Genomic DNA, 21,415 nt, shown 5'->3' with positions numbered 1-21,415 from the left:
GGAAGGGGGAGAGATGAGAAGCATCAGCTCATAGTTGTGGTACCTTAGTTGTTCATTGATTGCTTTTTCATACGTGCCCTGACTGGGGTGCTCCAGCCAAGACAGCGACTTTGGTTTTCCAACCAGCAACCTTTGGGCCCAAGCCAGCGACCACGGGGGCATGCATGTCTATGCCCCCATGATCAAGCTGGATGAACCCATGCTCAAGCCGGTGACCATGGGTTTCAAACCTGGGTTCTCAGTGTTCCAGGCAGAGGCTTTATCCACTGTGCCACCGCCTGGTCAGGCCTAATTTACTTTTGATTATCTCATTGTTTTATACCCCTCACCAAACTACTGTAGTTTATTTATGAAATGGGGCAAAAGTAAATTGAGCTGTAAGGTTCTCTTGAGGAAGTCCATCTCTTCCATAGTTTTGATTATATTTGACCCCTCTCCCTCTTTTTTTTTATTTTTTTATTCATTTTTAGAGAGAGAGAGGGAGAGAGAGGAGAGAGAGAGAGAGAGAGAGAGAGAGAGAGAAGGGGGGAGGAGCTGGAAGCATCAACTCCCATATGTGCCTTGACCAGGCAAGCCCAGGGTTTTGAACCGGTGACCTCAGCATTTCCAGGTCGACGCTTTATCCACTGCGCCACCACAGGTCAGGCCGACCCCTCTCCCTCTTTACACAGTCACATAGGCCTTGTCCTTTACTCACCATCCTCAGTGTACCCAGCTCGTAGAACATAACAGAATTTTTGCTCTTCTAACCCTGTCAGTCTGTTATTTCAAAATGTTAGTAAGGACAAAATCTAGATCAGAGGTCTCCAAACTACGCCCCATGGGCCGCATGCGGCCCCCGCCGCACTTCCGGAAGGGGCACCTCTTTCATTGATGGTCACTGAGAGGAGCACATTGACTATCTCATTAGCCAAAAGCAGACCCATAGTTCCCATTGAAATACTGGTCAGTTTGTTGATTTAAATTTACTTGTTCTTTATTTTAAATATTATATTTGTTCCCATTTTGTTTTTTTACTTTAAAATAAGATATGTGTAGTGTTCATAGGGATTTGTTCATAGTTTTTTTTTATAGTCTGGCCCTCCAGTGGTCTGAGGGACAGTGAACTGGCCCCCTGTGTAAAAAGTTTGGGGACCCCTGATCTAGATCCTTCCACAAGGCGTTTAGGCCCAAGCCAGTTCTCTAACCTTGTTTCCTAATGTACCTCTGTGCTCAGGAAGATCCATATCATTTACCAGGTGCCATGTGGGTTTCCTAATTTCCTACCTCTACTGTTGCCTATTCTGCTTTTGACCAGAATGCTTTTTCCTTGGTTTTTCATCCTTTCAGGGTGTGGTTTAAATGCCATGTGGTCTGTAAAGCCTTTATTGTCTTGCTGCAAGTAATTTCTCCCTTTGTTGGGAACTTTATAGCACCTGATAGATCACTTTGTTTTATGAGACTCTGACCTCTTGGAGGATGGGACTAGACTGTGTGTCATCCATATTTATATACCTTGTCATGACTTGATATATTTGAGTTGGCATACCTAGCAAATCTGTTGAGATAAGTAATCTGGTACAGTTGTTCTCTATCAGTTTCAATGCTCCCATTCTATAATTTGTATTATATAATGTATTTTGATGCCTCTTTAGTATTTTGAGTTAAGAAATATATTAAATCCCTGTATACAGAATTTAGATCATCAACATAATGTGTGAGAATTTTTCATAGGTACACATAAGCAAAAGGAAAACAATAACAAAACTTTACACAATAGTACATTCTTTTTTTTTTCTTTGAATTTTAAATTTTGTGTTATTAAATTGGTGGTGAAAGAAAGTGATCTACATAACACTAATACTCATTAAACAACCAGTATCTTTTTTTTTTTTTTTTTTTTAACAGAGACAGACAGAGAGAGGGATAGACAGGGACAGACAGGAACAGAGAGAGATCAGAAGCATCAATCATTAGTTTTTCGTTGTAACACCTTAGTTGTTCATTGATTGGTTTCTCATATGTGCCTTGACTGTGGGGCTACAGCAGACCAAATAACCCCTTGCTCGAGCCAGCTGGTGAGCTTTTGCTCAAACTAGATGAGCCCGCGCTCAAACTGGCGACCTCGGGGTCTCGAACCTGGGTTCTCCAGCATCCCAGTCCGATGCTCTATCCACTGCGCAACTGCCTGGTCAGGCTCAATAGTTAAATTCTTGATGACACTATATTCAGATACTTGCATCTATATGTGAATTTATTGAATGTGACAGCTACAATAACAGACTTAAATGCCATAAGAGCATTTTTATTGTAGAGTTTTTCAAAATGATGCATGACTTCTGGTAAAGCTACAGAAAACAATTCTGGTTGATTCCCATGCATTCCTGGAAAATTTAACATATATGAAAACCATGCAAAACAAATCTGAGAAATTGTAAGTTCCCCAATATGTGTTTTCAAAATGCTCCCTAGAGGAGGTAGCACTCATGTAAGAACACTGCTTTGTAGGATAAGTTGTAACTTAACTTATACAACAGAATCATTTCGATTAATATTTTACCATAACTAAGCATGGGAACATTGTTCAGACCAATCAGCTTCTGTTTTGTTATTGAAATAGAAAAGCAGTTCGTTTATAGGGAAAACTAGTGAGTTTTTTGTTGTTGGTGGAAGTGGTTCAAATGAATTTACCACCATGATTATTGAAAATCAGTGGCTTACATATAAAATGTATTTTATAGTATCATAAAACTTAATTTTTGAAAAACAAAACTATAATAATTGTATGTAAAATATAAAATAATAGTATGTGTATGTATATACATAAAACAAATTTGAAGGTGTAATTTAGCTCTAAATCATTTATATGTGGTAATATGTACATGTATTTGAGTTGTGAATATGTCTGGCATAAAAATTAATTTCAACCAAAATTTAAGACCTGTAGTACTATAAGGAATTAATTAGCTACTCTACTTGTAACTAGCCACTTTTTTTTGTATTTTTCTGAAGCTGGAAACGGGGAGAGACAGTCAGACAGACTCCCGCATGTGCCCGACCGGGATCCACCCGGCACGCCCACCAGGGGCGATGCTCTGCCCACCAGGGGGCGATGCTCTGCCCCTCCGGGGCGTTGCTCTGCCGAGACCAGAGCCACTCTAGCGCCTGGGGCAGAGGCCAAGGAGCCATCCCCAGTGCCTGGGCCATCTTTGCTCCAATGGAGCCTTGGCTGCGGGAGGGGAAGAGAGAGACAGAGAGGAAGGAAGGGGGGGAGGTGGAGAAGCAAATGGGCGCTTCTCCTATGTGCCCTGGCCGGGAATTGAACCCGGGTCCCCCGCAAGCCAGGCCAACGCTCTACCTCTGAGCCAACCGGCCAGGGCCGTAACTAGCCACTTTTATTTTGCCCAACATTAAGATAATGTGCTCCTTGATACAAAGTTTTGGCCTCTTTTAAATTACCCTGGACTAAAGATGGTTTTTAATACTTTAAACTACCAAGGATTTTACTAATACCTGTAAAAGTAGATTAAAGTATTTAAAAGGGACAGTCGCTATGATTTGCCTAAAAGTGAACCAGAGGCATTTGAGACTTGTTTCAAGTTAATCTTGGAAGTGTAGAACCCAGAGGTGATTATAGTCTGTTCTGATGCAAAGTGAGTTTCTTTAACATGAGTTAGTGCACATATATTTGGTAAATAAAAAAATGCTGTCAGTATAACGTTGACGTGTTGGTTTACAGACAACTTTTGCTACAGTGTTAATATATAAACTGAAATGGATTTAGCCCTTTCAATTACAGAAAAAATTTGCTAATAATCTGTGAAGATTTTATGAAAAATCTGAAAAACTGCCTGACCAGGCAGTGGTGCAGTGTGTAGAGCATTGGCCTGGGACGCAGAGGACCCAGATTTGAAACCCCAAGGTCACTGGTTAGAGCCAGGGGTAGTCAACCTTTTTATACCTACCATCCACTTTTGTATCTCTGTTAGTAGTAAAATTTTCTAACCGCCCACCCGTTCCACAGTAATGGTGATTTATAAAGTAGGGAAGTAACTTTATCAAATTTATAAAGCAGAGTTACAGCAAGTTAAAGTATATAATAATAATTACTTACCAAGTACTTAATGTCGGATTTTCGCTAAGTTTGGCAGAATAAATCTTTATAATAAACAACTTACTATAGTTAAATCTATCTTTTTATTTATACTTTTTGCTCCACTACCGCCCACCATGAAAACTGGAACGCCCACTAGTGGGCGATAGGGACCAGGTTGACTACCACTGGGTTAGAGCATGGGCTCATCTGGCTTGAGCGCAGAGTTGCTGGGTTGAGTTTGATGGGATCATAGACATGACCCCATGGTCACTGGCTTGAGCCCAAAGTTCGCTGGCTTGAGCAATGGGTCACTGGTTCAGCTGGAGGCTCCTCCCCACACACAAGGCACATATGAAAAAGCAATCAATGAACAACTGAGGTGCAACAATGGAACTTTTTTTTAAATCAACTAACCGTTTATTTTTTTTATGTCAACTATATTTATTTTTTTAGAAGCAAAGAATTGATGCTTCTTATCTCTTTCCCTTCCTGTCTATCCCTCTCTGTCTCTCCCACTAAAAAAAAAAAAAAAGGAAAAAAAAATCTGAAAATCTTGCAGAAATGATTTGAGAAATCATGTAGTGTAAGAAATCGCTAGTTCAGCGGCTTCCAGACCCGCTACACTTTGCGCTGTGTTAAATGCTTTCGGAGAGCTCAGAACCGTTTACTCTTGCAGTTATAAAAAAAGAAAATGTCAAAAGGAAAGTCTTCCCCAGAAATGTATTTTTAATTTTGTTGAAGTTGGTCTTAAAAAAAACGTCTTTAGAAGGTTACACTTACAAGAGAAAGTACAAAAATAAAACTACAAAGAGTAGTGGTCATTGGTGCAAATGTTAGTGGAGATTTAATCTTTTATTAAAATTGATGATGTTTTCGTTAGCACTTGCAAAAATAACACAGGTTTCAGTAGTCTTTGCCCAATCTTCTATTTGCCTTTAGCTCGGTTATTTTTAGTGGGTGATTTTTCAGTGGGGGAGTTTTCAGGAACACCCATGGGGATGATACAGCAGCTCCTGAACCACACACTCATCCACGCTCCCCGCCTCCCTGTCCTTGGGCTATAATTTACCAAGTGGACTCATTCTTGTGCTGCTTAAAAGAGTTTGTCATGATTCTACTCTGCTGTTCTTGCAAATTTGATTTATAGTGGATATAAATTTTATTGGATCTTAAATAGATTGTGCTTTTTAATAAAGGTTCGATAAATGAGGGAGTTAGTAAAATGGGGTAAAAGAGGCATTGAGGTTCATTTAGTGCTGAATACTGTGATATTCTAATTGGGTATTCTTGATCAGCCTTATTATTTTATGAGGATTTACTTTACAGTATTTTGAGCATTAATAATTTATAAATGGGTTTAATAAAATAGAGCCCCACTTTGGGAGGCTCCATATTGTTACTTTAAGGCACCATCTGGTTGCCTCTGTCTCTTGTGGTAAGCCAGCGATTAGAAAACTGTGACCCATGAGCCAAATCCAATCTACTATCTGCTTTTAAAAATAAAAATTTGACTGGAATATAGCCATGCCCATTTATTTATGTATTTTTTAAAAGATTATTTTATTGATTGATTTTATTTATTGATTTGAGAGAGAGAAAGAAAGGTGGGAAGGAGCGAGAAGCAGTTGCTTCTTGTATGTGCCTTGACCCTGCAAGCCTGAGGTTTAGAAATGTAGACCTCAGCTTTCCAGGTTGATGCTTTATCCATTGTGCCATCACAGGCCAGGCTATTTGTGAATTGTTTATACCTGATTTTTTGACAGAAAATCACCCACAAAACTAAAAGTGTTTACTACCCTTTAAAGAAAATGTATTAAGACCTTGCTGACCAATAGGCAGGACAGTAATGAACAGCATTTTATAATATTTTAAAATTATTTTTAATCACTTCTCAGCATATATCACACTTAAAATAATTTTAGGAAAGGGAGAATGAGATCAGTTTGGGCATAACTGGATTTTAATCATTTTTGCGAACCTCGGTTTCTAAGATGATTGGATATAGTTTATATTGTTTACTTTTTTTGGTATTCTGATATTGAGAGTTTACCTGCCAAACTCTTTAGTTTCCTGAAGGCGTGTGTAAGAACATGAAAAATACACAATTAGATTTGGGTGACTATAAAGTTAGATGTGTTTTCAGAGCAGAGAAGTTTATTTGGGTTAAAGAGGGGGACTGCTTACCTCTCCAGTGAAATCAGTGTTAGGTTGATAGGAATTTCTATTGATAAAGAAAATGAATATTATGATTTTTCCGATTTACTAGGGATATGCTGTGACTTTTTTAGCATTGACATTTGAATATTTAAGTGTCTGAACATATTACGAAGTTGCCTAGCTTTGAATGGGTAGTTTCTTTTTACTTTGGTTTTTAAATTATAGTAAAATATATTTTTATAGGGATATTTTAGATTTTATAATTTAAGTAGAAATTGTGATGCAGTTAAGTTGATTTTTAGCAGACTTTATGAAAATAAGAATGTAAAGCATCTGGGCGACATAATTTATAAGTATTGTTCCATGGGTATTAAATTATATACACTGAAAACAGAACATTATACCTACCTGCCTTTTAAAAATGTAACTATGAAATGATTTGAAGATTTTATGTATGTATGTATGTATGTGACAGATAGGGCAGACACAGGCAGGGAGAGAGATGAGAAGCATCAATTCTTTGTTGCAGCTCCTTAGTTGTTCATCGATTGCTTTCTCATATGTGTCTTGTCCAGTGGGGGGGGGGGGGGGCTACAGCAGACTGAGTGACCCCTTGCTCAAACCAGCGACCCCACACTCAAGCTGGTGAGCTTGTGCTCAAGCTGGCGATCTTGGGGTTTTGAACCTGGGTCCTCTGTGTCCCAGTCTGACACTCTATCCACTATGCCATCGCCTGGTCAGGCTCAATTATTTATTTATTTTTTTAAAAAGAACTATATTATTAGAAATGTAATAAAAACAAAAACAATTGCTAGAAATTAAATCTTTCTAATAAGAAACCCACTGGACAAAGCAAAGTTTCAGATACTATTCAGTGGAATAGTATCTGGGGAGAATCAAAACTAAATCATAGTGTGTAAAAATCTTACAAGGTTCAGTGTGGCTACACCCGGATAAATATATACCTTGAGAAAGAATATATCCATTACTAAAGTGAAGGTTAAGACACCTGAAAGACTAGCCTGGAGTTTTTTAGTAGTTGATCAATCTATTACTATTCTGTTATAGATTAGAATCTTGAAAATACAGTGTGTCCGTAAAGTCATGGTGCACTTTGACCGGTCACAGGAAAGCAACAAAAGACGATAGAAATGTGAAATCTGCACCAAATAAAAGGAAACTCCCAGTTTCATACCTATTCAGTGCAGTTCAATGTGGGCTCACACAGATTTTTTAGGGCTCCTTAGGTAGCTATCCTGTATAGCCTCTACAGCAGCAGTTCTTAACCTGTGGGTCGCGACCCCGGTGGGGGTCGAACGACCAAAACACAGGGGTCACCTAAAGCCATTGGAAAATTCTGGAAAAAAGAAAGAAAAAAAAAATATTGAGACGAGAAACATTAGATCTAAATCATTTTGAAGAGATGATGGAACTTGTATATTTAGTATATGTTAACTGTATGGCATCTTACAGCTTCTGTTAGAATTTTTGTGTTTTTCAGTGACTTTCTACTCCTTTGAGATCATGTACAGACAGAAAGTCTTTAAAGCTTTTTTTAAATAAAGCAAACAGCTTTGGTATTAATGAAACTAATACTCTCATTAGAATATGCTCTTTATGTTGTTTGCATGATTTACATGGATGTTGGTTGTGAATTACCTAAATTGCATCTGTTGTATTAATAGCTCACCTCTGTAACACCAGCTTCTCTGGGTATATAATAATGCATGCTTCCTTTGGTTATGTAAATCTCATTTAACTGTTGCCAGGGCTTAAAAAATCTTAACAACTGAAAACACTTTATGCCCCTGAAACTTGCTCTTAGAACAATGCTGACAGAAAAATTTGATTTTATAAATACAAGGTGTGGCAAAAGTAGGTTTATAGTTGTTTGCATGGGAAATAATGTAATAACTAATAATAAAAGAATAAACTTGTTTCGCATACTCACCACTGTAAACCTACTTTAGCCTACTGTGTAGAGCCCCACCATGTGTCAGTGATGGAATCTTTTGAATGTGTATGCAAGACTTTGTTGCAAATTTTTTATTTCTTGGACTTGTTTTGGGTATACTTTCTATTGATTAGTGCTTTAAATTCTTAGCAAATGTCACTATTGATTTCATGTAAGTTTATTTACTCTTTAGTGCTTTTAATGATTTTCTAAGTAATATCAGCTTGAGCATTGATTTCATCTGCTTCTGCATTTAGCCTGTGCTAACCTGAATTATGATGTAGAAATTGGGCTTCAATATCATTGTAGGGATCAAAAGTTGCCAATTCTATAAATCTTTTAAGGTATGATAGTCACATTGTCTATTAAAAATAGTGTTTAGATTTAAAATCTGGATTTGCTTTTTGCAGTAATTGAGCATATTTGAATGTTTACAGTAAAATTGCTGAAAAATTTATTGTTACTTAAGCAACTATAATATAGCTATGCAATTATAACAACTGATAATAAAAAACCTTAACTCTGAGTACTCAGGGATTGGTTGTAAGAGGCAATTTCTTTGGCTAGATTATGTGATAGAATAATAATTTAATAATAGAAATATTTGGGCAAAGTAGCTATGGTTAATGATGAAGAATTGGGAGGATTTTTTTTAATGAAAAATATTTTTCTTTTAGTATTGTATTTGCGTCTCATTTTTCTGATAGATTTCTGTTTGATTTTCTACTGACAGGTCACATTTAGGGCAGGCAAAACATAAGGGATATAGCCCTCCTGAGAGTAGAAAATCTAATTCTAAGGCACCCAAAGTGCAGTCTAATACTACTGAACTGTCAAGGGGACACCTTTCTAAAAGGTAAATCTTAACATTGCTTATACATTTACAAGGCAGAATTATTTGCGTATGAATCATTGCATAATATTAAAACTAACCAGGTTATCCCAAAATGTTGTTATTCTCTTTTTCATTCTGAGTGTAACTTTTGCATTTATAGTTAGTTCATCAACTTCGCAGTGAAGTTGATGGAACATGCCCAACAATGCATTTTTTTTCTTGCTTTAGAGAGCTACGAGGTCTCCTTTTTCTTAATAAGCTGTTATAGACTTCTGAAATGCCATTTTGCCATATTCCTTAGTTTTTAATTGTCAAAACTATAGGTCAGTGATTTCTCAAGATCTGATTGCTAAGAGGCTCTGGAAAGGAATGTAATTGTAAGGATTTAATGATACTACAATACAAAAAATTCTAACCTTCGTTTTGAAAGTGTATAATATAATGCTTGTTTATTTCAAGCTTGAACAAAGAAGTTGTGTTTGTAAACAGAGCACCAACATTCTAGTTTCAACTGGTTCTGAAAAAGCGTTCTTTTTCTTATAATCTTAGTTCTTGTTTTGTAATTAGGAGTGTTAGTGTCAGTAATCTTTGGGCTAAAGAATAAACCTGGTCTTTTAATACCTTTTCCCATCTAAAGTTATGCTCACTTTTTTTATTTTCTCAGTTTTGAACCATTCAAAGAGCTATGTTATTTATTGGACTTACCAGGAAAACTTCTGTACTTTTTTTTTTTTAGCACATTTATTTCCACAGATTTGAGGAGGTAATAAATGACTGGTTCAGTGATGGTGGGTTGATATTAACTCTCTTCTTATCTAACCTCTTAGAAGCTGCAGTTCATCATCTGCTGTCATAGTTCCACAAGCAGAGGATCCAGACAGAGCCAATACTTCAGAAAGGCAGAAAACAGGACAGGTGCCTAAGAAAGACAATTCTCAAGGAGTGAAGCGCAGTGCTAGTCCAGACTACAACAGGACCAATTCTCCTAGCTCTGCGAAAAAACCGAAAGCACTTCAACATACTGAATCTCCCTCAGAAACAAACAAGCCACATAGTAAGTCAAAGAAGAGACATTTAGACCAGGACCAACAACTGAAATCTGCACAGTTGCCATCAACAAGCAAGGCTCACACCAGGAAGAGTGGGGCCACTGGTAGTTCACGGAGTCAGAAGAGAAAAAGGACAGAGAGTTCTTGTATAAAGAGTGGTTCTGTGTCTGAGTCAACTGGTGCCGAAGAGAGATCAGTAAAACCTACCAAGCTGGCTTCAAAATCAGCCGCCTCAGCCAAAGCTGGGTGCAGCACCATCACCGAGTCTTCTGCTGCCTCTACTTCCTCCTCGTCTTCTGCTGTAGCCTCGGCCTCCACTGTGCCACCAGGTGCCAGGGTGAAACAAGGAAAAGACCAGAACAAGGCGAGGCGGTCCCGTTCAGCATCCAGTCCCAGTCCCAGAAGAAGTAGCAGGGACAAGGAACAGAGTAAAACTGGTGGCTCTTCCAAATTCGACTGGGCTGCTCGTTTCAGCCCGAAAGTTGGCCTTCCTAAAACAAAACTGTCTCTTCCAGGGTCTTCTAAGTCAGAGACATCAAAACCCGGACCTTCTGGATTACAGGCCAAATTAGCAAGTAAGTTTACAGAGAGATCCTCTTTTTTAACTAGGAATGTTTCTCCTGGTTTGTCTAAGTGGTCATGCTTTCATGGGAGTCAGGTTTTGTTGGTTTGTTTTTCCAGTCTGAGGAAGTCTTAGAGTTACTACTCTCCCTGTATCTGCACAACAGCACATGACAATTGATAGCACATTGAGTTTGATGGAGACAATAAGGAACGCTGACTTCTTAATACACCGTCATAGTTCAGTGTCTGTATCTTTCCTTATGTTTGCAACATTTGCTACTCATTTCCTAACGTCAGGATGGGACAGACAGGTTGGATTCTCTTCTTTAACCAGTTATAAAACTATTCTAGTTCTAAGTTAGTCTTGAGGATTGGAGGTGAAATGTGGTGTTTTTTGTTTTGTTTTGTTTGGTATTGTAAATTGATGTATGGAAATACCGAGTTATTAGAATAAATGTACCCTAGTTAAATTAAATGTTATTTACATGTAATATTTTATGGCCTTTAAGGGGTTTAATCTAAAAGTGAATACTTCTCATGTTTTCATGCACTGCGGCCCTGGGTCCTAGGTCCTAGGTCCTAGGTCCTAGGTAAATAAGAAAGAATATTGACCTCTTGGAGCTTACAGTGGAGTAGAAAGAACTGATGTTTGAAAATAATATATGTAAAAATGAGATGGAAGAACAGGATCTTGACATACAGTCTTCCTTTTTCCCCAAAAGTCTTCAGGAAGCCAGAAGTTCATTTCATTAGAACTGTTGATGGACCCTTTCAATTATGTAATTGCGTAAAGTGGTTTTTTTTCTTCTCTTTTTTTCCTAAAATTTCTTAAGCAGACCCAGAATCTTAATTTTGACCATCTTTCCTCCTTTTGAGCCCTTATTTAGAATTTCAGATCCAGATTTTGATAGGGCTCGAACCTTTTCTTGGTTATTAGAAGGTTTTTTTTGTTTGTTTTTTTGTTTGTTTACAGAGACAGAGAGAGGGATAGATAGGGACAGACAGACAGGAACGGAGAGATGAGAAGCATCAATTATCAGTTTTTTGTTGCGACACCTTAGTTGTTCATTGATTGCTTTCTCATATGTGCCTTGACCGTGGGCCTTTTGCAGACTGAGTAATCCCTTGCTCGAGCCAGCGACCTTGGGTCCAAGCTGGTGAGCTTTGCTCAAACCAGATGAGCCTGCGCTCAAGCTGGGCGACCTTGGGAACTCGAACCTGGGTACCCCGCATCCCAGTCCGACGCTCTATCCAGTGCGCCACTGCTTGGTCAGGCATAGAAGGTTTTATATAGTGTCTGTGAGTAGTTTTCTTAAAATTTAGCTAGCACTGAATCAGTCTGACCCAATATTGAATTAGAGCTAAATGTTAGCTTTGTTTAGTTTAACATTCCAATCAGTAACTACTTTCAGTTGATTCATTATTTGATAATCTTTGACGAGAATAGTTTTCAACCTATATCATTGGGCTTTTATGAAGGTAACATCTTTTAGTCTTAGACTGTCGAATTTTGTTCTATTCAATATTTTGAATATGTAGTGCATCTGTATAAAACCTTTTGAATTTGAGGATACAGACATTGGATTAAGATCAAGATTGGTATCTTGGAGTAAAAGGAAATAAGAGGCTGGGTTAAGAAGGGACAGCCAACTGCCCATTGGACCTGCCAAGGTTTTCCTGTCGTCTTTTATACCTCTTCTCCTCTCTGCTTTTAAGTGAGGTAGAAGCATGTGTGCATCTGTATTTGTGTTCCCGTGCACTTGTGTGTGTCCGTGTTCATGCTCATGTCTTTCCCCATGTGTAGCTCTGCAATCTCTGCAGCTGGTGGGCCAGGCTGAGTTTGTAGCACGATCCATGGGCTCACCCTCTGCCTTCCAGTTGGCCTCACTTGAAGAGCTAGCTCTTCCTTGTCAACTCTCATTTCTAGGGAGTCCACACTCAGGTGAGAGCAGATTGTTCTTGAGTGTCATGTCCTCGACTCTTCTCACAGACCAGCTTCCCTATTTTCTTTTCGTAAAGACTTTTGTTTTTACTGTGTTGGGGTTTCAGGTATACAGCTCTACCGTACATTGTCTGTAGATTGCATTGTGTGTTCCCCACCCCCAAGCAAGTCTCCCTCCATCACCACCTATTCCCCCTCTTCAGCTTTCTTTTCCAAGAGAACTCAACATTTTCACAAGGAAGCTCAGCCCTCCCAGTGGCCAAGCAGTGGGATTTCCTTGGTTGTGAAGTTGCTCTTAAATCAAGCAGCACGGAAAGTTTTCAAGCTGCCCCTGTGCCATGCTAAAACCAGGTGCTAGATAGCCTGTGTTACACTCACTGTACGCATGGTCACACACTGACTTTGTAGTTTAAAAATCTCGGTGTGTTCTCTGGTCACTAATAAAGCTTTTATATTTTCACTGCCACTGTCCTAGATTTAAGTTCTAATTATAGCCTAAGCTGTTGAAACAAGAGAAGGGAACCAGTTTTGTTTAGCATCTAGTAAGTGCCAGGTATTTTACATATGCAATTGTGATTAATTTTCAAAAAAATACTGCTTGGTGATAGTTAAGAAAACTTATGCCAAGGAGATGAAATAGCTTGCCTGCGTTATAGCTTATAAGTGGCAGAGTGTGGATCTGAAGGAGTGAATTTAAAGCTGTTTAATTCTTTGCTGTACCACTTATTTTTTACCTGTGTTTTTTCCACATTTTACTGTTGTAGCGTCTTTGGATCATTAAGAGTTGTTAGATCCCAGGGGAGACAAGATTTTATCGGCTTCTTCTTTACAGGGATTGATTTCATCTCTAGGGATGAATACTGTGTGAACCAGGGTTCATATCTTCCCATTCACTTTCCAGATAAGTGAAACACATTTCTAAATAAAATAATAGGAGCTATTTAATGTGCTTATTATTACAAGTGCCTGACAACTAGTAACTATTTTGCATGAATCATCTCATTTACTCTCAATGCCCCCTGCGTGGCAGGTATTATTATTCCTATCTTACACGTTGGGAAACTCAGGTTCAGTGGTCAAGTTACCTATCCAAGTCCACAGAACTAAGAAGTGATAGAGCTAAATCTAGAAAGGCTTCCTTTCTTCCTTCCCTTTCCCTTTCCCTCCCCCTTCCCCTTGCCTTTCCCCTTTCCCTTTCCTCTTTTCTTTTATTTCCTTTCCTTTTTCATTTTCTTTCTTTTATTTTCTTTACAGAGAGAGCAATATAAACTAATTGTTCCACCTAGTTGTGCACCCATTGATTGCTTCTCATATGTGCCCTCACTGTCGCTCAAACTGGCAACCTCAGGATTGAACCCATACCTGGACTATATCTACTGCGCCACTGCCAGGGCTAGGAAGATTTCTTGAAGTCAGATGTACTCAGGAAATTTTGTTATAGTTAAATGAGTCACTTCAGGAAAGAGTTTATGTGAGAAGCAGTAGTACTTCAAGAGAATTGGCAGTGCTTCATAATTTTATTTAAGAATATTAGGAGCAAAGTGAGGTACGGTATTTTAGGCTCTCTGGGTTTCAAGTCATGGTATGTTGAGAAGAAAGAGCCCTTAATATAGAGCTTAAAATCCTAGATTTAAACCCTACATCTGCCATTTAATCACCTGGTGGCTATGGGAAAGTTTAACGTTTTTATTGTAAAGTAGGCACAATAGCTATTTGAGCAATAAGTATGTGAGGAGGAGAGACTTAGCATAGTTTTTGATAAGTTGCATCACTGAATTTAGAGTGCCCAGCTGAATTTGAGTATATTAAGAGAGAAAACATATTCCGAGCAGCGTTTTTGACAATGAAGGATTGATAACTACTGGCCATTTATCAGTGTAAAATGTCTCTATCCTTAGATTTGAAAGATTTAGTTTCTGTTAAAGTTTTGTGAGGTTAGGCTAATCATTGGCAACCTAATTACTAATCTTATTTGCAAAATGGTAACATTCCTTCTTGTGGAGCATAAAGAAAGAATGTAAAGCACTGTGTAAATATATATATCATTGTGCATTGAGAGTTGTGCTGTATATTTGGAGGGCTTTTGTATGCATCAGGATTTTTTTTTTATACATTAACCCAGGGAGTAGAAAATTAGATTTAATGGGTAGAAGTTGAGAGACAGATTTTTCAGGGAAACAAAATCTGTAAATTATCTAAAAAGTGGAATGGACTTAAACTTGGTGCGATAGAAAGCATTCCAAATTGGGTAGATTATTTGTTTTCTTCAACTATTAAGAATCTGTGCACATGTTAATTAGACTGTGATATATTTCCCCAGGAAAAGGCTCGTTCTCAGATATGATTAGTCAGGAAAACATCATGGTAAAGCAGCTTTTTTTCAAATTGTAGGAACAATAGTACTTAAATGATGCGTTGTAAAACGCATTTCCCCATGGTCAGATAGCATTCAAGGGATAATTGCAGGTTATGTAGTAGCACAGGAAAGCTGTGTAAAATCTTAGAGTAACTTCTTAACTCTGTGTTTTATAGATTTATTTGATCACCTGTATTAACTTGGGAGCTAGCAGCAGTCCCTGGAACACACTGTGGGAAATGATATACTGTATTTCCCCATGTATAAGACACCTTAATTTTGGAGACCAAAATTTGAAGAAGAAAAAAAAAAACAAGCGTGAAAATAGTGGGGACTGCAAGTAAAAAAAAAAAAGTAAAACAGTGAGCACAAAACAAGCATGAAAAAGCAGGAAATGCAAGTTAAAAATATCTACAACCACTGTATAAGACCTGCCCCGTTTTTAGTCCCCAAATTTTTTGGGAAAGGGTGCGTCTTATACATGGGGAAATACGGTAATGAAGGTAGTCAGACATTTCAGTAGCAAGACCTTTCTCCATGTGCTGGTTCCACAGCGGCAGCGTTAGGAGGCTGGTGAACCGTTTCCTGGGAAGGAATTAGGGCTGGCGGCAGGACTAGTGAGACAGCTACTTCAGTGATGGGCGTCCTGGAGCCCGTGGCTTGCCAGCTGCAGCTGATCAAAATAACTCTGGGACAGAGGTCAGATATCAATTGGAAGAAGTCTTGAGGTAATACCCCAGAAAGGATGGTGTTATGTGACAATTTTTAATATGCATTAGAAAATTATTCTTGCTATGTGTTACATTACCTAAGCAAATAGACATTTTTAAAACTTATATAGCATAAATATAAAATCACTGGGGCAGTGTAATGATACAAATGATTTTTAGAAGTATTTTTATTTTTGCAGTGTTTTAAATATATTTACAGATATTTTTACAATTCCTTTTGGCTTCAACATAATTTTACTAACCCCCTTTTTTAAGTAAGCTAATTTTGAAATAATTTTATTTTCAAAATGTGTATGTCTGAATTGTAGAAGGAGATAGATGACAAAAATATAGGAAACAGTTTGTGATCAAAATTTGGGGAATTATAGAAAATTTTAAAGAAACATTTAAAGATACTATATTTCCAGTCTAATGTGTCTATTTGTAGATCTAGTTTTTTCTCCATTATTTAAAGTGGACATCGTATACAAATTATTTTTTTTTTTTTTTTTTTCCCCATTTTTCTGAAGCTGGAAACAGGGAGAGACAGTCAGATAGACTCCCGCATGCGCCCGACCGGGATCCACCCGGCACGCCCACCAGGGGCGACGCTCTGCCCACCAGGGGGCGATGCTCTGCCCATCCTGGGTGTCGCCATGTTGCGACCAAAGCCACTCTAGCGCCTGAGGCAGAGGCCACAGAGCCATCCCCAGCGCCCGGGCCATCTTTGCTCCAATGGAGCCTTGGCTGCGGGAGGGGAAGAGAGAGACAGAGAGGAAAGAGCGGCGGAGGGGTGGAGAAGCAAATGGGCGCTTCTCCTGTGTACCCTGGCCGGGAATCGAACCCGCGTCCTCCACACGCTAGGCCGAGTATACAAATTATTAATAACATAGTCAGCAGTAGTTACCAACTTATTTCCATTTTGGTGACTTACATGCAGCCTGTGGCCATTATTAAACTAGACAAGAACCAGGCAGATGCTAAATTCTGGGAAGGTAATTCTGTTTGGATTGGGACTCTTTCCGTCAGTCTGAGACATGCTTTGCACTTCTAGCCTTGAGGGTAGAAATAATAAATTGAGCAAGAGAAAGAATTTAAAAGTTAAACGCAATTTTGCCTGACCAGGCGGTGGCGCAGTGATAGAGTGTCAGACTGGAACGTGGAGGACCCAGATTTGAAACCAAGGTCACTGCTTGAGTATGAGCTCACCAGCTTGAGCATAGGATCATAGACATGACCCGTTGGTCGCTGGCTTGAGCCCAAAGGTTACTGGCTCGAAGCCCAAGGTCGTTGGCTTGACCCAAGGTCACTTGCTCTGCTGTAGCCCCCTGCAACCCTCACCCTCCCGTTAAGGCGCACACATATGAGAAAGCAATCACTGAACAATTAAGGAGTCACAATGAGGAATTGATGTCCCTCTGTCTCTCTCTGTTGCATACACACACATACACACATACATACATACATACATACAAGTTAAACTCCTCATTTCACCTAGCTTGGTCTTGCAGGGTCATCCCTACTGAATTTACAAAGTTTAATTATCTTTTCGTCTCCTGAGATGTTGGGTAAGGAGCTTAAAGGGAAAGGGTTGAGTATTAAAAGTTTCCTCTATTGTAAGACAACTGTTAAAATCCTTTTTTTAAAAAAAAATTATTGATTGATTTTAGTGAGAGAGGGAGGAAGGAACATCATTCTGTTCCTGAGCAGGGAATCAAACTAGCAACCTTTGTGCATCAGTACGATGCTGTAACCAATCGAGCTATCTGGCCAGGACAAAATAATTTATTTATTTATTTATTTATTTATTTGTATTTTTCTGAAGCTGGAAACGGGGAGAGACAGTCAGACAGACTCCCGCATGCGCCCAACCGGATCCACCCAGCACGCCCATCAGGGGCGAAGCTCTGCCCACCAGGGGGCGATGCTCTGCACCTCTGGGGCGTCGCTCTGCCGAGACCAGAGCCACTCTAGCGCCTGGGGCAGAGGCCAAGGAGCCATCCCCAGCGCCCGGGCCATCTTTGCTCCAATGGAGCCTTGGCTGCGGGAGGGGAAGAGAGAGACAGAAAGGAAGGAGGGTGGGGGGGTGGAGAAGCAAATGGGCACCTCTCCTATGTGCCCTGGCCGGGAATTGAACCCGGGTCCCCCACACGCCAGGCCGACGCTCTACCTCTGAGCCAACCGGCCAGGGCCCAGGGCAAAATAATTTAAACTTAAAACTTTTAATAGTTCAGGCCCTGGCTGGTTGGCTTAGTGGTAGAGTGTCGGCCCAGTGTGTTGAAGTCCCAGGTTTAATTCCGGGTCAGGGCACAGAGGAGAAGTGACTATCTGCTTCTCCACCCTTCCCCCTCTTCTCTCTCTCTCTCCCCCTCTCCCCCTCTCTTCTTCTCTCCCTCTCTCCCTCTCTCTCACTCCCTTTCTTCCTCTCCCCCTCTCCCCCACTCACCCACAGCCATAGCTCAAATGGTATGAGCAAGTTGGCCCTGGGTGCTGAGGAGGGCTCCATGGCCTCACCTCAGGGGCTGAAATAGCTTGGTTGCCAAGTAACAGCAGCGGCCCAGAAGGGCAGAGCATCCCTCTATAGGGGTCTTGTGGGGTTGATCCCTGTCAGGGCGCATGCAGGAATCTCTCAGAGCCTCCTTGCCTCCCCACCTCTTACTTAATTTAAAAAAAAAACAAAACTTTAGTAGTTCTCATATGCAGCTGCTTTGAAAAATTACCAACAATGATTCCTAAAATATATATTAAATATTAAATATGGTTTGCCAAACTTAAAAAATTAGTTTAATATGTACTTTTGTATGTCAGGTTAGAATAAGAATTAATTTAGCCAAAGTATATTTTACTTAACTTACACGTAAGTTAGTGAAAACTGCTCTTTCATATTCTTTTTTTTTTTTTTTTTTTTTGTATTTTTCTGAAGCTGGAAACGGGGAGAGACAGTCAGACAGACTCCCTCATGCGCCCGACCGACCGGGATCCACCCGGCACGCCACCAGGGGCGACGCTCTGCCCACCAGGGGGCGACGCTCTGCCCCTCCGGGGCGTTGCTTTGCTGCGAACAGAGCCACTCTAGAGCCTGGGGCAGAGGCCAAGGAGCCATCCCCAGCACCTGGGCCATCCTTGCTCCAATGGAGCCTCGCTGCAGGAGGGGAAGAGAGAGACAGAGAGGAAGGAGAGGGGGAGGGGTGGAGAGGCAGATGGGCGCTTCTCCTATGTGCCCTGGCCGGGAATCGAACCCGGGACTTCTGCACGCCAGGCCGACGCTCTACCACTGAGCCAACCGGCCAGGGCCTGCTCTTCCATATTCTAACTTATGTATTCTGTAGTATTTTTGGCACTTCTGATGATATGTTTGCTATTTTAAAAAAGAATAATACCAATATGAAAAATACAAAGTCACTTAATTTGATCACCAAGGACTACCTGTTTTCTTGTGTGTATCTTGCTAAAAACTTATTTTTTTATGTTTATCAGTGCTTAAATGCAGTTTAAAATCATTAAGATTCACTATTTAAAAAGGCCAGAGCCTGACCAGGCGGGGCGTAGTGGATAGAGTGTCAGACTGGGACTCAGAGGACCCAGGTTCAAAACCCTGATGTTGCCAGCTTGAGTGTGGGCTCATCTGGTTTGAGCAAGGCTCACCAGCTTGAGCCCAAGGTCGCTGGCTTGAGCAAGGGGTCACTCGGTCTGCTGCAGACCCTGGTCAAGGCACATATGAGAAAACAATCAGTGAACAACTAAGGTGCCACAACAAGAATTGATGCTTCTCATCTCTCTCCCTTCCTGTCTGTCTGTCCCTATCTGTCCTTCCTCTGTCTCTGTCATCCAAAAAAAAAAAAAAAAAAGGCAGAGTTTCTGCCACTTTGCCCTTCCTTATAGCTGGTTATTTTGGTACTTATTTTAGCGTCTATAAATCATGTTCTCAGACGTTCTACTTGTTGATTTTTTTCAGTGAGCACTATTGAATGTAAAAGTAAGCACTATTGAATGGAAGATTTATACCACCTCGTCACCCACCAGATGCTTACTGTACATACTTCTCATTTTCCCAGCGTGATTGGTGCTCAGTGCTTGTATGGATACATAAATGCTATTGACAGAGCCATGTAGCAACTTTTTCCTTTCTTACACATTTTTGTTTTTTTCTGAATTTAATCATTATTTTGTTGTTTTCTGTTTTTGTGAACCCAGTAGTGAACTCCTGGTTTCCCTTGGGTCAGGACATTCCCCAAAACTCAGGGCTTTCTGTCTTAAAATAGCAGTTGTCCCACGCAAAAGCAGTTTGGTTGGTCACCTTACTATTTCTTTTCTCTTTCTGGACCTATTACTTGGGTGATTGTTCTCTTGGATGGTTCTGATCTTAACTTTTTATTCTTTCTCTTTTTTTTTTCTTTCTGGTAGATTTTTTTTTTTTTAATTTATTTATTCATTTTTTAGAGAGGAGAGGGAGAGACAGAGGGAGAGAGAGAGAGAAGAGACAGAGAGAGAGAAGGGGGGAGGAGCTGGAAGCATCAATTCCCATATGTGCCTTGACCGGGCAAGCCCAGGGTTTTGAACCGGCAACCTCAGCATTTCCAGGTCGACGCTTTATCCACTGCGCCACCACAGGTCTAGATTTTTTTTTAATAACTTCTTACAAACTTTCTATTTCTATATTTTTTCATGATTGCTTTATTTTCATTTTCAAGAGGTTATTTTGTTCTCATTTCTTTTTTTATTATGGATACATTTCTTCTTTGAGGACCAAATGAGAGAGTTTTCCTTTTTTGCATAGTCCCCTTATGTCGTTTATGTGGGGTTGGTTAGGTTTGGTTTGTTTTTGGCCTTCATACTAAGAATTTTCCTCAGATTCTGGTAATTCCTGGTTGTTTCCTTATACTCAGTGAATAGGGACCAAAAATCTAATTTGTAACCTCTGAGCGTGTAGATAAGATTTGACTGAGATTCACTATCTAGTGAACTGGTTAGGCTACTCATTATGAAACCTCCTTTATCATTATTTTTAGGTATTTTTCTTTGCCTGATAAAATTCCACAGGGAGGATTCCAGATGCCTGTCTGTAGGTCAAGGCCTAACTGCTAGAGTTCTGGAGGCTGAGCTCTGGAGGCTGAGCTGGCAGAGACTTAAGAGAGGCCATATGTCATCCATTGTGTCTGTCTATATTCCTTCCTCCTTCTCCTTTGTGGCATGGTACAGAAATGTGCAACTGTACTTTCAATGAAAATTTATTTTGTACTTTCTAAAGATAAAGGTCTTGTGGTTTGCTGCCTCAGGACAGGGACAGTTATGCAGCTGTGCATGTGGGGGAGGGGACCTAGGGAACTGACTGCTTCGTGACAGCTTGTCAACTCATCCTCAGTTTTAACTACTGAGCACAGAGGATCCCGGTATGGTCAGTTCCTGAACCTTTGTCGGGTACTGAGTGCCATTCTAATTGATAGTTTATCTTCGTTTTCCGCCTTCAGCTTTCTGGACTTTTCAGATCATTGAGCACTGGAATTTGTTTTTCATCTTCTCAAATTGTGTTGTGGTAGTTGTCACTTCCATTCTTCCCATTCTGGTGGATTTATGCTTCAGATTCTTTCAGTGCTATTTTAGTGGAGTTCTTGAGAGGGCCGATGTGAATGCTTGTGGTCAGTCTCTGTATTTACCCGGAGGACAGACAGTTTTCTGTGTATATGCATATGCTTTTTCAGAAGTAGGAGCCTGTTCTGCATGACTGTAGGCTTCGGTTTTTGTGGGTGTGTTATAAGCCGGGCTCCATACTAGA

At 39.9% G+C, this 21,415-nt stretch overlaps 1 protein-coding gene across 15 annotated transcripts in view; it reads left to right on the top strand.

Annotated features, from left to right (window-relative positions):
* Positions 1–21,415, top strand: part of TRIP12 (thyroid hormone receptor interactor 12) — a 151,608-nt gene that overhangs the window by 46,729 nt on the left and 83,464 nt on the right. For 10 of the 15 annotated variants that reach the window (XM_066345266.1, XM_066345276.1, XM_066345268.1 and 7 more), the window contains exons 3-4: positions 8,920–9,042; positions 9,849–10,645. In XM_066345266.1, coding sequence (XP_066201363.1) covers positions 8,920–9,042; positions 9,849–10,645 — 920 coding nt within the window. The remainder of the gene's footprint in view (positions 1–8,919; positions 9,043–9,848; positions 10,646–21,415) is intronic. The other 5 variants (XM_066345277.1, XM_066345275.1, XM_066345278.1 and 2 more) reach the window with 1 other exon arrangement.

Source organism: Saccopteryx leptura, chromosome 7, assembly GCF_036850995.1.
Source record: "Saccopteryx leptura isolate mSacLep1 chromosome 7, mSacLep1_pri_phased_curated, whole genome shotgun sequence".
Taxonomy (NCBI): Eukaryota; Metazoa; Chordata; class Mammalia; order Chiroptera; family Emballonuridae; genus Saccopteryx; species Saccopteryx leptura.
Note: the sequence above shows the minus strand (reverse complement) of the source record. Positions and strands in the feature narration are given on the sequence as shown.